At 34.2% G+C, this 17,917-nt stretch overlaps 1 protein-coding gene across 10 annotated transcripts in view; it reads right to left on the reverse strand.

Moving 5' to 3' along the window:
* LOC100598359 (ankyrin repeat domain-containing protein 30A-like) overlaps positions 1–17,917 on the reverse strand; it is a 97,518-nt gene that overhangs the window by 45,197 nt on the left and 34,404 nt on the right. For 7 of the 10 annotated variants that reach the window (XM_030799237.1, XM_030799238.1, XM_030799236.1 and 4 more), the window contains 9 exons: positions 16,328–16,418; positions 14,369–14,430; positions 11,748–11,835; positions 9,525–9,553; positions 9,354–9,426; positions 7,093–7,154; positions 5,550–5,640; positions 2,240–2,268; positions 2,074–2,146 (listed from right to left, as the gene is read on the reverse strand). In XM_030799237.1, coding sequence (XP_030655097.1) covers positions 2,074–2,146; positions 2,240–2,268; positions 5,550–5,640; positions 7,093–7,154; positions 9,354–9,426; positions 9,525–9,553; positions 11,748–11,835; positions 14,369–14,430; positions 16,328–16,418 — 598 coding nt within the window. The remainder of the gene's footprint in view (positions 1–2,073; positions 2,147–2,239; positions 2,269–5,549; positions 5,641–7,092; positions 7,155–9,353; positions 9,427–9,524; positions 9,554–11,747; positions 11,836–14,368; positions 14,431–16,327; positions 16,419–17,917) is intronic. The other 3 variants (XM_030799244.1, XM_030799239.1, XM_030799243.1) reach the window with 3 other exon arrangements.

Consider the following 17,917-nt stretch of genomic DNA (forward strand, 5'->3'; position numbering starts at 1 on the left):
GACAGCACAGTGCCACGAGACAGAAAATGAATCTGTAACCAACTCTTTTCATTATAAACAAAATTGTTTGATTTATATTTTTTTAAAAAAGTAAAAGAGAAAAAAGACTCAGAGGTGCAACTTCAGACATTATTTCGTATACAAGAGCCCATTTGTTATTTGGCACTTTAAAACCTTATGCATTTTTGAAAATTCTTGTTTTAACTTGTGATCTGAGCATCTCTGAAGTTCAACAAATACACTGGGGTCCTAACAGTTCAAATAATACTTTTCTTATTTCTCATATTTACTGATATTTTCTAAAAAGTGTAAACTAAAATTTTTCAGACACATGACATGTCACAATGTCATAATTTTCATGGTTAACGAGTAACAGTTGTAATGTGTATTGGAAAGTAGGACTTTTCATTCGTGTATTTTAAATATTTTCATTTTAATTTCTAACATTGGATGAAGCAGTAAATATTCCCACTTCAATAAAAGCTCTGTGATATCAGCTGTCATTTAATGTTGACTTTTAGTGGCTAGGAAAGACAGTCTAATTAAATGTGTTTTAGAGTTAACATGGCAAACTATGAGGCCTTAAATCAAAGCAGAGCTAACTGTATTGAGTACATCTAAAATATTTGATAACAAAAAAGGAAGTTCCAGGACAATACGTACAGTGTACAGCCATTTATTGAAAATTTAAGCAGGGCGCGGTGACTAACACCTGTAATCCCAGCACTTTGGGAGGCTGAGACAGGCAGATCATGAGGTCAGGAGATCCAGACTAGACCATTCTGGCTAACATGGTGAAACCCCATCTCTACTAAAAATACAAAAAATTAGCCGGACATGGTGGCAGGCACCTGTAGTCCCAGCTACTTGGGAGGCTGAGGCAGGAGAATGGTGTGAACCCGGGAGGCAGAGCTTGCATGAGCTGAGATCGCACCACTACATGCCAGCCTGGGTGAGGCGTCTCAAAAAAAACCAAAAAAAAAAAAAAAAAAACAACAACAAAAAAAGAAAATTTAAGACATGAAAATAAAATCTACACATAGTCTATTAAGACATGAAAACAAATTCTACACATAGTCTATAATCACACACATATGTTGTGAGTTTTTGTTTTTTTATTTCTTTGCTTTTTCAGATGGAGTCTCACTCTGTCACTCAGGCTAAAGTGGCACAAGCTCGGCTCACTGCAACTTCTGCCTCCTAGGTTCAAGCCATTCTCCTGCCTCAGCCTCCAGAGTAGCTGAGATTACAGGCACCCACCATCACAACCAGCTATTTTTGTTATATTTAGTAGAGATGGGGTTTCACTAATTTGACCAGGCTGGTCTGGGACTCCTGACCTTAAGTTATCTGCCCGCCTTTGTCTCCCAAAATGCTAGGATTACAGGCACGTGCCACTTTGCACAGCCTATTGTAGAATGTTTTAAACGTGCATGGGAATGACAACAAAAACTAATTCAGGCTGTTTTGCACCTCTAGACAATTCATTACAATAGCATTAAAAGACACCAAGGCCAAATGCTTTGGGGTCACTCTTCTAAAACACTGTGTCTAGCAAAGAGTCATCAAGTAATGATTGCTTGACTTATTTTTTAAAATTATAAGTCACACACACACACACACACATTCAGTCAGCTAATAAAAAAAAACTGATTTTCTTAAGATTCTCAGAGTGACAACACTCACAACTGTCATGTCAGCAAGTGAAACTTTCTTCTAAGTAAAGATCAGAATTCCAATCAGCCTTTGAACCACTGCAAATATTTCACAGTCTCAAAATTCACCTGCCTTAAAACCAAGCACGTACTGAAATTGCAAATTGGAAACTTTATACTATCGGGACATTAAAGTAGAAGCACATGAGCTAAAGCAGAATTTTTGTTTAAATCTCTAAATCTTATGCTTGAGAAAATGGCATTTTCTCAAACATAAATACTAACATTGGCATTATTTGTATCAAAATTTCCCATCAAATTTTGAATAGAAAACAACACTGGGAATGAAAAGGCTCTCAGCATTTCAAATATTTTAATATTCTTCTTTCCAGAGTAAAATTAAAATTACAAAATTTACCTGCTTTGAATGTTTGTATGTCCTTCAATTCTAAGGCTTTATTTTGAATAGAAACTTTCATTCCACATGTAGCCTAAATGGGTTTGGAAACAAAACAATTAATATATAATGCATACTTCATAAAACATGTAGTTAATACTCAAGATAAAAATATAAAAGTTATTACCTTCAGAAGACCATCTTTACCAGGAGACTCTAAAAGAAAAGGGACAGATATAATTGATTATATGCAAGCCTGACAAAGCCTACCAGACATTCAGACAGTGTGAACATGAAGATGAATCCTCATGCTTGGATTGAAAAGGGATTACACTAGGTTTTGGGTCATTTGCGTTATTGTATTTGTTAACATGCCAACGTGACAGAAATATACCTAAGAAAATTTAAGAAATAGTTTTCATCAAACATGCTGCGAGGATTTCAACAGTGAAAATATATTTAACATGACAATAACTAAAGCAGAAAAATTCTAATACCAGTAAGAGAAAGCTGTCGTATAAGGAAAGAAGTTATATTTAATAAGATGACCAAGTCATGCCACCGACCCCACCAAAAAAAAAAAATGTCCAAGCTAATGTTAGAATGCTATGGCATATTGTTAAGGAAACACATCGGAATCACTTATGTCAATATATACATGTAACTATTATGTTTTCAATTTGTCATGTAGTTTAGGAACTGCAAAGTTGTGATGAGACTTCAAAGGTACAATTTACTTATCATTGCAGAGGATGTTGTAAATTTAGCAGCATATCTACTTATAGAATAATAGTTAATACATATATTCATTTTTGTACCTCTGTAAAATATGAGTATTTTTACATTTATGGGGTTCTCTAGTCCTCTTAAAATTTCCTGATCCACCTATACAAAAAGGTCTAAGCATACCCATCCACAAATCAACACAGGCAAGGTGCAGTGACTCATGCCTGTAATTCCAGCACTTTGGAAGGCCGAGGAGGGCAGATCTCTCAAGGTCAGGAGTTCCAAACCAGCCTGACTAAAATAGTGAAACTCTGTCTCCACTAAAAACACAAAATCAGCCAGGTATGCTGGCACATGCCTGTAATCCCAGCTTCTTGGGCGCCTGAGGTACAAGAATCACTTGAACCCAGGAGGTGGAGGTTGCAGTGAGCCAAGATCATGCCACTGCACTCCAGCCTGGATGACCGAGTGAGAAAACATCTAATATGAAAGTATTGCAAACTAGAAGTAAACTTCCAGAGACTTTTTACGTAACATTAACCTGCGTATCTCAATGTTAGAATAATGGTTATTGAAAATAACAGTTTTAGTGTTCAAAGAGTGAATTCTACAATTGTTTTGTTTCTAAAATCAATCCTATTTGTTATACCGTGCGAGTTGTTAAACTACTGCTATGAATAAGCTCTTATAAAAAACTTAGCTTCAAAAACACAGACATTTCATTGAGATAGAAATAGATCTCATGTCTTCAAATAATATTAATAAAACATGTTTAATCACTCATTTTTCTCTACTCTTCAAATTTTTCCATATGACACACTTTAATATATTCAGAAATATCAACTATATATGTTGTTTCCCTTGAGAGATGATTGATCAATAGTTAAGACACTTCAGGGATATAAACTCTCTGAAACACACAAAATTTATGTCTAACCATTTTAAGTCTAAATATGCATGACTATATTGCATGTATGTGTGTTAGAAAAAAAGTGCTTAAAATTGTATTCAATATGCTTTAAATAAAAACCTGCTGTAATTACAATGAGAAGGTCATTCTCAATTCATTGTTATCTTTAAAATTTACTTCTGAAGCACTGAAGAAACCTCAGAAATTCATATATAAGAAATGATACCATGAATTCATCTGCTTGTTTTAGGTAAAAATATGATAAATATACATCCTCACTAACTGCAAAGAAAGCAGAGTGTCATGAGACAGGAAATGAATATGTAACCAAAATATTTTCCTTTATAAAGAAAATAGCTGGCTTTAAACTTTCTAACACAAGATAAAAAAGCAAAACACACAGACATGAAATAGTAAGTATTCAAATTATAAATTCAGAATTTTATGGTTTTTAAAGTAAGTCTGGTTTGGTGTATCATGTTATTCGCTAATGAAGTTTTATAAAATGGCAATTTTACCAACACAATATGCTTCCTTAAAAATAAAGCCAAGGTTCTTACATTCAAATATATCTTATTCAAATTGTGAATATCAACAAAATATATACATATATATGTATATTTGATGCCTCATAGTAATAAAGAAAATTAGTGAGTCACTGAGGTTTAGTCCAGTTCTACTACTCCTCATGATTCCAGTAGTCTCTAGAGCACCCACACTCTAACATTCTGCAGTAAAAATTTTCTAAATGCTTCCGAAGTGAGTTCACTCCATTTTCCTTCATAGAAAATCCAAAATAATCTAGCTGGCTTCTCTCTTGTACCCTGCTTCCTGCCTCACAATCTCTCTTCTTTAGCAAAAGTAATCTCTAGACTTCTGCTCTTGATTCTTCCCATTCAACACCTGTTAAAATTATTTTTCCCACTCTTTCCTTTCTCTTTGTTTAGCGGTAGTATCTTCCATCTATAATTTCTATTGCATTGCCCCTTTGTTCTTCTCGTCTGGCTAAAAACATATTCAAAAATAAGAGCACCATAATCCTTTCTCCTGACCCTTTTCTGTCCTGACCTTCTATCCAATTGCTCTTCTTCCACATGTTTCCCACGAAAGACCTATCCTCTTGCTACTCAGAGCAAGGTCCAAGGACCACCAGCATCAGCATCACCTGAGAACTTATTAAATATGTAGAATCCCAAGTCGGCTGAATCACAGTGTGAATTGTTAACAAGGTTTTCAGCTGATTTTCTGAAGTTTGAAAACTTCTGGTCTATATGGAGTGTATATGACAAGTTACATATATGTGTGGCCGTACATATATGCTTATTCTCACCTATGGCAAATAGACACAGCTCTCCATGGTCAGGTGCTTCTATCCCTAATGGCTTCCCACCAGTGAGAAAGACATTAAGAGTCAGAATATTTTTGCTGTAATTCTCCGGTAAATTTTGGTACTAGAAGGTCACTTTGTATTCTTCCCAAATTTCTAACCATAGCCGATCTTTTCCTAAAGAATCATTTCACCATCCTCCATTATATAAACCTGCTTCTTGTTCCTTCATGTACTCTCTGTACACTCTGTCTTCATTTCCTCTTTTACTACTTTATTCTTTCTTATTTTCTCATTTTCCTCAGGTCTTGGAATATCTTGAATTCAAACTCATAATTCAGCTCCTTTTCAGCACTCTCAATATAGTCTGTTGCCAACACCTGATAAGGTGTATAACCGATCACCATTTCACTTCTCTTTTTTCCGTGCTTTGCATTAAGGAGGTAATTTTCTTCAGCTGTTAGAAGATATCCTTCCTTATCAGTTTAGAGAAATATTTGGTCAAATGATTTTTAAATAAAAAATGGTTCTTACCTTCTAATTTTCCACTTATTTTATCGATTTCTTTTTGATGTGTAGCCTTGGGTAAACACACATCCTTCTGTGAAACAGTCTCACAGAGACTCTGTTAAAAGTAATATCAATAAATAATTTCAGTGGAAAAATCATAGTAATGAAGAGTATCAAAATTTCCTAATGAAAATCTTTTTTAAAAACACAATTTCCTACTTTGCAAACAATTTGACTTAAGAGCAGACACGTATAGAAAACCAAAACATTTTGATAGAAAACCTCATGTAACCCTCTCTACATCAAGCTGATTTTTACATTCATGTGGCCATTAACCTGGTTACTGAGCAGGAAAAACAAATGACGTTCATGAAAAAATTCACTCATGCATATTTCAAAAAGTATCTCTCTTAACAATATCTAACTTATGTTGTAGTCCTCATCAAAAATAAACAAGACATTTCAAACAAAATACAACACATTTGCCACTTGACATGACACATACAGCATTAAACATATAAAATATTCACGATCATAGAAATGTTTACTGTTAAAAATGATGCATGTCATGAAGAGAACTTTTAGAGTCTGTCATATAATGTACGCACAGAATATGAAAAAGCTGCTTTATTTCGGTAAACAGGGGCTTAAAATAAGCAACATGTTTTTGACAAAATTTATGGTGATAGAAAAAGTGCTTGAATAGAATGTAAACGCAGGAAGAAAAAAATTATGTCATTTAGTCTAAATGAAAGCAAACAAGTATTAAAGTCTTTTTCTCTAATAAAATATCAGATAAAATCTACCTATTGACTTCCACCCTTTGCTGTTACCACCAGGCAGCAGCTGCTTGTTTCTAAGAGGTCAGATACTTTCTGTGTCTTTCCACAGTTGTGACCTTAAAATACATCACTATTATTTGATGCTCATGCTGCTGCAGCTTGACTGCCATAAAGGGACTCACGGAGTTCTATTTGTGAAAATATAATTTATATATTTCAAAAGACTACTCAACCAATACTCTTGTTATTATAGTCCCACAAGGTTTCCTATTCCTCGTGCTTTTCTTTCTCCTGAAATGTTCCCTCAGATCTATACTGAACAATAAAGACATGTCAATATGTTCAAGTCCCAGGCATTAACTTTTCAGGTCCCAACTTTTAAAATACTGCAGTTTAAACTGCCTCTCTATGAATCCAGTTAGAACTTTTGTACATCTAGATATAAGACAGAATCATATATTTGCCCATAGCTGGACTCTGTGTAATTCTTTCGCTTTTACAGAAATGTACTTCAGATCCCATGTGAATTTCTAGTGAATTCTAAGCCTTATTTTTTACACTATACCACATTGGCTTCCTAAATTAATCCTACAAATTCATAGAATTTCACTATGAAGCAGTAATCTACATAGCATATAGATTCTCTATTAAGCTTATTCTGAAAAATATCAAAAATAATTTGGGGGTGACATATGCAGAGGTGAGAAAATAAATCCTAAGCCTCTGCCTTTATGTTTTCATATCATGCAAAACTAATATTTTAAAAAATCAATAACACCTAGTACCTCAGAATCCCAAGAATTTTCTTCATTGTCCTTTTGTTTGGATTCTGATGGGAACATCTGATCTATAAAAGGTTAATCACAGATACATTCATGAGAACATTTCTCTACTATAAATTTTAAAAACATATACAAATCTACTTTCGTTCACAAATCTGTGGTTTTCCTCTGTAGCCCATATATTCTTTTTGTCGATTATAATGACTACTTCTGTAGTCACTCAGAATTGAAATCTAAAAAGTCTGAAAATTAACATTATTTCATTAGAATGCAGAACAATAGAAATTTGACTAACTTGTATAAATTATTTCTTCACAAAGGAGTCATATCCTCTTCTCCTGTGAAACACAGTATGTCCTATATTTCCTGTTCATTCAGAAAACTTTAATTACCTATCATCTCTCATTTCTTTGTAATTTTTTATTTGGTAGTATTACTTAGTTTGACTCAGCAATCTCTATTACACAGTTCTTCAAAAAAGATGATTTATCAATGAATAAGATTTTTTAGGAATATTAACTTTTTGATGTTAGTCAACTATATGTCCAACCCTTTTACATTTCAATATGCTATGACAGTGTACTGGGTGTGTTTTGGGTGCGTATATGTGTTAGGAAGATAAGCTTAAAAAACTTTTATTGCATATAAATTAAGAACTGCTTTAACTACAATGACATACTTCTTCCCTAATGCAACAATATCTTCAGAGTCAGCTCATGACACCTTGGAGAAACATCAGAAATGTACAGGAAAAAATAATTGCCTTAAGTAATCTAACGTTCCCACATGTTATAGGATAAAATCAAAGCCCACACAAGACTTGAGGAGTTCTCAGGAACATGAGACAGAAAATGAATTTATACCGAAAATAACGTCCAGTTTTCCTTATCAGCACAATGTACAAATTACAACTATCTGAATCAGGTTAAAGAAAAAGGCAAACTTGGACAACTAAAACTTAAAAACCATTTCATCATTAGGGGTATGTTTATCATTTGACATCCATCAACTGTATACTTGGTTTTCAAAAGTAAGTTTAACTTGTGATCTCAGCATCCCTAATGTTCACATTTCATGTAGAGCGTCCAAGAAACTCAAATCACACTTTGGTAAGTCACCATTTTCACTCATTTTTAGAAGTGTACCCTGGATCGTTTCAGAGACCTAACGTGTTGCTACACCATAGCTCTAATAAGCTGTGGGTCACAGTTCAAATTCTTAGTGGAATGTATGATTGCACAAGGAAATACTTTAAATATGTTACTTTTAGTTTCCAATAACTAAAAAATCAGCAGATAATACTAACTTTTGAAAGAGTCTGAAATCTGCATGTTTTCATTTTTATTTATTACTTATCAGTATAAAAATTGTGCAATTAACTATGGCGCTGTCATACAATGGAATTTTATAAACAACCTAATATTAAAATACACAGTTAATTGTGTCCTTTATGGAAGTCCCTAAAAATTATGATGCTGATCATAAAAGAATGTTGCCGAACATTACACTGTACAACCATGTACGCATTAGAAGTTGAAAAAAATTTTACATATTAAATATTACCACACACACGTTGTAAAATGTTTAAACATGCATAAGAATAGTTTTAAAAAATAGATTAGTGTAAAAAGACTCTAAAGCCAAATGCTTCAGAATTACAGTTTTAGGAAAAAGTGTGTTTATCAAATATTCAGAAAGAAATGACTAATTACTTTCCTCATCTTTACAAGGTAAAGTTACCAAACACATAAACAGACACACACAGGAACACAGGCAGACACACACACACACAAACACACAGAGTTCACTAATCCGAGTTACTGATTTTCTTAGGATTCCCAAAGTGACAACACCGGAAACGAGGTAATTAATATTAAAACACAAGTGTTATATCAGTAAAAGACATGATCCCCGAAGTAAACAGTGGAATTTGAATCAAGCTTCGAAGAATTAAAAAAAGTTAAGAGTTTCAAAATTCACCTTCTTGAATCTTTAAGAAATACAGAAGTTCAAAATAGAAAACATTACAGTTTCGGGATACAAAAGTAGAAACACCTGAGATTAAGGCTACATTTTTTAAAGAAATATATTGAAAATTACTGTTTTGTAATATCAGGTTTTCAAACATAAATACCAGTATTGGCATTATCTACATCAAATCTTTTCATCAAAGTTGAAAAATATAAAGCACTGGGGATAGAAAGGCTATCAAAATGTCCAATATTGAAATATTTGTCTTTGCATAGTTAAATTGAAAAATTTACCTGCTCTCAATGTTTGTTCAGTCTTCAATTCAAAGGCTTTATTTGGAACAGACTTTTGCATTTCAGTGGCAGGCTAAATAGGGTTGGAAGCAAAATGATTAATAAAGAATGTATACTTCACAAAATACATAGTTAATAAGTCATTCAAAATGAAATCACAAAACTAAATACCTTGAAGGCAGATGGCTTCTCAGGAGGCTCTAAAATGCAAAAGAGATGTATCATCAATCATAAGTAAATATGACAAAGCCAACCAAATGAATGCAGTGATAGTATCTAACTGAGTCCTCTTGGTCGACTTTGAGAATGAATACTTTAGATTTGGGAAGTTTTCTTTTGGTTTGTTTAGGCCACACACATGACAGGAATACACTGAAGAAAATATAAATATAGGTTTCATAGATCGTGCAGTTAAGACTTCAAAAGCGAGATTGTGTTTCACGTGCAAAAAGGGTTGATATGAGAAAATAAATGTCAAAGCTGAACATGGAATGCTACACCACGTACTTAATGAAACATACTAGAATCATTTATATTATTCTATTCATCATGTTCTTTAATATGGCCTATCTTTGGAAAGGTACATAGTTATGATGAGAGTTCAGCTGAATGTAGAATTGACATCTCATCAGTAAAGTGTTATGAATTGATCAGCTTGGATATATACTTAGGTCATAATACTAAATATAAATATTCACTGGTTTCCATAACCATATGGTGTAATAATATGCCTACATTTCTGTATCGTCCAGTTTATCCATCTGAATGCTTCTTGATCCACTCATGCAAGAAGATGTATAAAACTCATCATGGAAATAATCTATAATAAGCTTTCAATATTGACATATGTATATAAAAATTAATTGCAATAGATGTATTAAACATAAATAACTTTTTTATTGTTAAGTCACCACAATATTTATTTTAAAAAGCAATCTTATTATTCAAGTATAAATTCAGTATTTTTTTAGTTTCTACAATTCGTCTGATTTGGTGTATCATTAGTCTATAATAAATTTTTGTGGAATGGCAATTTTACCAAAACAACTCACTTTCTTAAAAATAAAGCCAATGTTCTTAGTTTCAAATATATCTCACTGGAATAGCTAACATCAATTAAATATATATTTGTCATGCCTGATTGTAACATAGAAACCTAATGAGTCACTTTGGTTTCTCCAATTCTAGTAAGACCCCTGCTTCTGGTAGTCTCTGGAGTGTCCATAATTTACTTTCTGGAGTGCAAATAATCTAAACACATCTGAAGTGAGTTCACTCAACTGTCCTTCTCAGAGTCTCCAAAATTACCTACCTACCTTCTTTCTTGCCCATCCCCTGTTACCTGCCTAGAATGCCTCTGCTAAAAAAAAACTTAAAAAAACTAAAAAAACCTCTAACTTCGTAGAATTGATTCTTTCCATCCAACACTGTTTCAAATTTATTTTTCCATCACTTCCTTTCTCCTTGTTTAGTGAGAGTATCTTAAATTTATAATTTCTGTTTCTTTATCTGTTTCTTCTTCTTCTCCGGCTAAAAGTATACTCAGAAATAAAAGGAATATAATGCTTTCTCTTGACCCTGTTATATCTTGTCCTTTTATCCAATTGCTCTTCTTCCACATTTTTCCCATGAAAGGCCTCTCCTCTTACTACTCAGAGCGAGCTCCAAGTACCACTGGCATCAGCATCGCCTGAGAACTTATTAAAATTTAGAAACTCCATTATGCTGAATGATACTGTGGATTAACAAGGTATTCAGCTGATTTTTTAATGTTTCATAAGTATTTGTCTATAGTGAGTGTATATGATAAATTATATAGATGCACACCTATGCATTTTTGTTAATACTCACCTATTGCAAATAAAACACAATTCTGGATGCTCAGATAATTCCATTCCTAATGCCTTCCCAGTAGTGAGAAAGACAGGAAAAGTGAGAAAACTTTAGCTATAATTTTCTGACAAGTTTTGGGACTAGAAGATCATTTTATATTCTTGCCATCTTTCTAAGCATGGTCTATCTTTTCTAAAAAATATTTTATTTTTCCACCTCCATTATATAAACCTGCTTCTTGTTCCTTCATGAACTCCCTGTACTCTCTCTGCCTTCCTTAGTCTTCATTCTCTTTTTACTCCTTCTCCCTTACTAATAAGTAATGTTCGTCATGCCTTAGAGTATCTTGGATTCAAACAAATAATTCGGTTGTTTTTTTTTGCACTCTCTATATATTCCTGTTGCCAACACCTGAAAAGATACATAACATCATTTTACTCCTCTCTTTTCAATGTTATGTATTTAGTGGGTAATTTTATTTGGCTATTAGAGCATAACAGTCATCACGCATTTAGACAAACATACGGTTAATAGACTTTTCAGATAAAAAATGGTTCTTACCTTCTACTTTTCTATTTATCTCCATTACTTTTTGATATATAGACTTAGGTATACACACTTGAATCTCTGCAGAACTCCCAAGGAGACTCTGTTAAAAGTAGTATCAATAGATAATTTCAATTTTAAAATCATAAGAAGCATAAAAATTCCTAATTAAAATATTTTTTAAACTCAATTTCTGACTTCAAAGGCAATTTGATTTGGGGATAGGCACACATTGAAAATCACGACATTTTGATAGAAATGTTTTGATAGAAACCTTCACATATGCTATCTAGATCAAAACTTATCTGTTATCTTCATGCAGCTATTGACTCGGCTACTGAACATGAAAAATAAATAATACTGACAAAAATTTTCACTCATCTGCATATTTCAAAAAGTAACTCACTTAAAAATATCTTACTTTATCTTCCGCACCAAAAAATCAAGAAGGCACATCAAACAAAATACAATCCACTTGCTACCTGCCATAACACATGTTGGGGTTCAATCAGGCTGGTGGGAAAAAGAGATAGTTATATAAATAGACACAAATCTTCTTGGAAGGCCGAGAAGTTTGCATAACTTTGGTAATAGATATGGCTGAAGGCAACCTGATCTTTACCTTTAGTTAAACAAATTAAAGTAGTCATAAAGGAAGGCAGGGTAGTTTACCTAGCTAGCTAGTTTACTCATATAATCTTAAGACTAACTTTTGATGTACCACAGGTGCTTAAGTGCTTTTTACTCAGGAAGTCCACAATGTCAATTACCCTCTAACGGTGTTGACTCAAGCTCTTGTTAATTATTATCTTACTGAATAAATGCGAGTCTGACTAGCTGATCAGGGCCATAGTAGCAACTGTTTACAGAACTCAGCAGGGAGTCTGTAAGCCACTCAGACACCCTCAGCTGGACTGGCAGAGCAGAATATCTGTGTGTCAGTGTACTTTATTCATCTGTCCTCCGGTCAGGGGTCTACAAGGGACAGACTCCCTGCAGCTGGTGCCCCCTGGAGAGAAGCAATGCCGCAAATACATACTGCATTAAACATTGAAAATCTTCATGATTATAGAATTATTTAGTGTTAAAAATGATGCATGGCATGAAGAGAATGTTAAGAATAAGTCTCCTGGCTAACATGGTGAAACCCCGTCTCTACTAAAAAAATACAAAAAAATTAGCTGGGCATGGTGGCGGGCGCCTGTAGTCCCAGCTACTCGGTCCGGAGGCTGAGGCAGGAGAATGGTGCGAACCCGGGAGACAGAGCTTGCAGTGAGAGGAGATCGAGCCACTGCACTCCAGCCTGGGCAACTGAGCAAGACTCTGCCTCAAAAAAAAAAAAAAAAAAAAGTCATATAAAGTATACTCAGAACATTGTAGAAGCTGCTTTATTTAGGTAAACAGGCGCTTGAAATAATCAAAATGTTTTTGATAAAATGTCTGCTGGTAGAAAAAGTACTTGAATAAAATGAAAAAGTAGTAAGGAAAACATATTTATGCTATGTTTAAATGAAAGCAGACAAATATTAGAAAAAGTCTTTTTTTGGTCTATGGACAAATTAGATAAAATCTACTTGCCTTTCGACATCTCATTTCTGTTACCACTGTGCAGCAGGGTCTTGGACCTAAGAGGTCAGACCCTTCCTGTGTCTTTCCACAGTTGTGACCTTGGACTACATCATTATTATTTGATACTTATGTTGCTATAAGCATGGCTACCACAAACGGACTCAAAGAGTTCTATTTATAAAAATAATTTCTACTTTTTAAAACACTACTCAAACAAATTGTTGTTATTGTAGTCCCACTGGTTTCCTATTCTTTACACATTTTTTTCTCCTGAAATGTTCCTTCAGATCTATACTGGACAATACACATGTCAATAATTTCAAGTCCAAAGCATTATCTTTTCATGTTTCAAGTTGTACAAAACCGCAGCTTAAACTGTTTTTCTATAAATCCAATGAGAACTTTTGTACATCAAGATATACCGCTGAATCATATATTTGCCCAAAGGTGGACTCAGAGTAATTCTTTAGTTTTTGGCCAAATTTCACCTCAGAACTTGTGAATTACTGGTGAATTCTAAGCCTTATTTTTTATACTATACTACACTAGTGTCTAAAACTCATTCTGAAAATTAGTAGAATTTCACTATCAAGCAGTAATCTACTTACCAGATAGATTTTTTTTAAGTATTTTTTTTTTTTTTGGAGACAGAGTCTCACTCTGTCACCCAGGCTGGAGTGCAATGGTGCAATCTCGACTCACTGCAGCCTCCTCCTCCTAGGTTCAAGTGATTCTCCTGCCTCAGTTTCCCGAGTAGCTAGGATTACAGGCATGTGCTACCACATCTAACTAATTTTGTATTTTTAGTACAGACAGGGTTTCACCATATTAGCCAGACTGGTCTCGAACTCCTGAACTCAGGTGATCCTCCCACCTCAGGCCTCCCAAAGTGCTGGCATTACAGGCATGAGTTACAGTGCCCAGCTAAGTATGTTTTTAGAAATACCAGAATTTCTTCTGAGCATATGCAATGGTAAGAAAACCAGGTCAAAGCCTCTGATTTTGTATTTTCACATCACTCAATATTAATATCTTTAGAGAATAATAGCATCAATAATACACGATACCCCAGAATCCCAAGAATTTTCTTCATCTTCCTCTTGTTCGGATTCTGATGAGAACCTCTGATCTATAAAACGTTAATCACAGATACATTCATGAGAACATTTCTTACTATAAATTTTTAAAACATATACAAAGCTATTTTCATTCATGAATCTGTGGACTTTCTTCTGTAGCCTGTATATTCTATTGGTGGATAACAACCACCACTTCTATAGTCAATTGGTTAGAACTGCAATCTTAAAAATCTAAAAATTAACTTCATATTCATTAGAATGCAAAAAACAATAAAAATTTGACTAATTTGTATTATTATTTCTTCACAAAAGAAGTCATATCTTCTTCTCCCATGAAACACACTATGTCAGATATTTGCTATTCACTCAGATAACTTTAATTACCTATCATCTCTCATTTATTTCTAAGTTTTTAGTATTACTTAGTTTGATTAAGCAATCTTTATTACACGGTTCTTCAAAAAAGATTATTTATCAGTAAGTAAGGTTCTTCAAGATATTAACTTTTTGATATTAGCAAAATATAAGTCCAACCCTTTTAAATTTCAATATGCCATGACAGTATATTTGGTGTAAATATGTTTTAGATAAATAAGCTTAAAGAACTTGTACTGCATATAAATTAAAAGCTGCTTTAATTACAATGAGATAGTATTTCCTCAATGCAACAATATCTTCAGAATCAACTTGTGACTCCTTGGAGAAATATTAGAAACTTAAAGGAAAAATGACTGCTGTAGGTAACCTAAACTTCCAACACTTCATAGAATTAAATCAAGGTCCACGCAAGGTCCAAGAGTGCTGAGAGCCATGAGGCAGAAAACGAATATGTAACAGAAATATTCTAAATGCATCTGAAGTGAATTCACTCAAATTTCCTTTTCAGAAACTCTAAAGTTGCCTGGCTATCTTCTTTCCTGCCCCATTTCCTGCCTCACAATCCATCTTCCTTAGCCAAAATAATGTCTACATCTGTGGTATTGATTCTTCCCATTCAACATCTTTTAAAATCAATTTTCCCAACACTTTCTTTCTCTTTGATTAGGGGTAGTATCTGACATCTGTAATTACTATTTCTTTACCTCTTTTTTCCCCTCTGGCCAGAAACATACTCAGAAATAAATGCAATATGATGCTTTCCCTTGACCCTGCCATGCCTTGACCTTCTATCCAACTGCCCTTCTTCCAGATTTTTCCAAAGGAAGGGCTGTTCCCTTGCTACTTAAGAGTGAGGTCCAAGGACCACCAGCATCAGCATCACTTGAGAACTTATTAAAAATGCCAGAATCCCAAGTCTGCTGAATCATTGCATGCATTGTTAACAAGGTATTCAGCTGATTTTCTAAAGTTTGAAAACTTCTGGTCTTTACTGAGTCTTTATGACAAACTATATACACGCATGGCTGTGCAAATATGCTTATATTCACCTATTGCAGATAAAACACAACTCTCCATGGTCAGGTGCTTCCATCCCTAATGCCTTCCCATCAGTGAGAAAGACAGGAGTGACAACATGTTTGCTGTAATTCCCTGACAAATTTTGGTAATGAAAGGTCACTTTATATTCTTCAAATCTTTCTAACCATGCTCTATCTTTTTCTAAAGAATTATTTTATTTTACCATCCACCATTATATAAACCTGCTTCTTGTTCCCCCATGCACTCCCTGTACTCTCTGTCTTCCTGTGTCTTCATTCCCTCTTTTACTCCTTTCCTCAGGTCTTAAAGTATATTGAGTTTAAACTAATAATTCAGCTCTTTTTTTTTTGCACTCTCAATATAATCTGTTGCCAACAACTGAGAAGACACATAACTTTCACTCCTTTTGTTCTTCTATGCTATGCATTTAAAAAAATAATTTTCTTTGGCTGTCAGAGTATATCAGTCCTCACGCACTTAGACAAACATTTGGTCAAATGATGTTTTAAATAAAAAAATTGTTCTTACCTTCTATATTGTGATTTATTGTTTTGATATCTTTTTGATATGCAGCATCAGGTAAACACATATAATTCTGTGCAGCACTCTTAGAGATAATCTGTTAAAGGTAATATCAATAAATAATTTGTTTTTTTCCTTTGTTTAAAGTCTCGCAGGGTGGCTCATTGGTGTGATCTCGGCCTACTGCCACCTCTGTCTCCCAGGTTCAAGCGATTCTCCTGCCTCAGCCTCCCGAGTAGCAGGGACTACAGGCATGAGCCACCATGCCTGGCTAATTTGTTATGTTTTTAGGAGAGACAGGGTTTCACCATGTTGGCCAGGCTGGTCTTGAACTCCTGACCTCAAGTGATCCGCCCACCTCAGCCTCCCAAAGCCCTGGGATTACAGCATGAGCCACATCAATAAATAATTTCAATTTAAAATAATAAAATGACAAACATCCATCTTTTTTATTTAAAATCTTTTTTATGGGGCCGGGCATGGTGGCTCAAACCTGTAATCCTAGCACTTTGGGAGGCCAAGGCGGGTGGATCACGAGGTCAAGAGATCGAGACCATCCTGGCCAACTTGGTGAAACCCCATCTCTACTAAAAATACAAAAATTAGCTGGGCATGGTGGTGGGTGCCTGTAATCCCAGCTACTCAGGAGGCTGAGGCAAGAGAATCGCTGGAACCCAGGAGGCAGAGATTGCAGTGAGCTGAGACTGCGCCATTGCACTCCAGCCTGGTTGACGGAGCGAGACTCCATCTCAAAAAAAAAAAATCTTTTTTTAAAACATATATATATATTTTTTTTTACTTTAAAGGCAATTTGATTTAAAGCTATTCACATATTGAACACCAAAACATTTCAAGAGAAAATCTCACATATGCTCTGTAGATAACGCTTATCTTTTATCTTCATGTGGCTATTGACTAGGTTACTGAGCATGGAAAATAAAACATATTCAGAAAAAATTCACTCGTGCATGTATTTCAAAAGGAATTAACTTCAAAGCATCTGCCTTACTCTATAGTCCTCACCAAAAATAATAGGGCATTTCAAACACAACACAGTATGATTAAACACTTGACATATGCATAATTATAGAATTTTTGTTAAAATCTATGCACGGCATGAAGAGAATTTTCAGAGTATGTCATGCAGAGTAGGAATCGAACTCTGTAGAAGTTGATTCATTTAGGAAAACAAGGGCTTAAGATAATAAGAATAATTTTTACAAGTTTTTTGCTGATAAAGAACTGCTTGAATAAAAGGAAAGATTCATAAGGAAAACTTATATTTATGTTAGTTTTAAATGAAAGCAAACAATCATTAGATAAAGTATGCAACTGATTCTTAAGACATAAATTCAGAAAAGCAGAGCAAGCCTTCATAAAAAGAGAAAAATAAAAACATGTATTCATGAAACATCTAACATGTGCCGGACACATATTTGCAGATTTTTCTTCACCTTAGAATAATGAGGATGATGATGATATTGGTGGTTACCCCACTTTCTGCTTCCTAGTCATTCTAGGTTGTTAAGAACAAAATGATGAACAAGTATGGTCCACTGTTCTCTCTGTTCAGAATGTCTTCCTCCTTGACTTTCA

This window comes from Nomascus leucogenys, chromosome 18 (genome assembly GCF_006542625.1).
Source record: "Nomascus leucogenys isolate Asia chromosome 18, Asia_NLE_v1, whole genome shotgun sequence".
In the NCBI taxonomy this organism is placed as follows: domain Eukaryota; kingdom Metazoa; phylum Chordata; class Mammalia; order Primates; family Hylobatidae; genus Nomascus; species Nomascus leucogenys.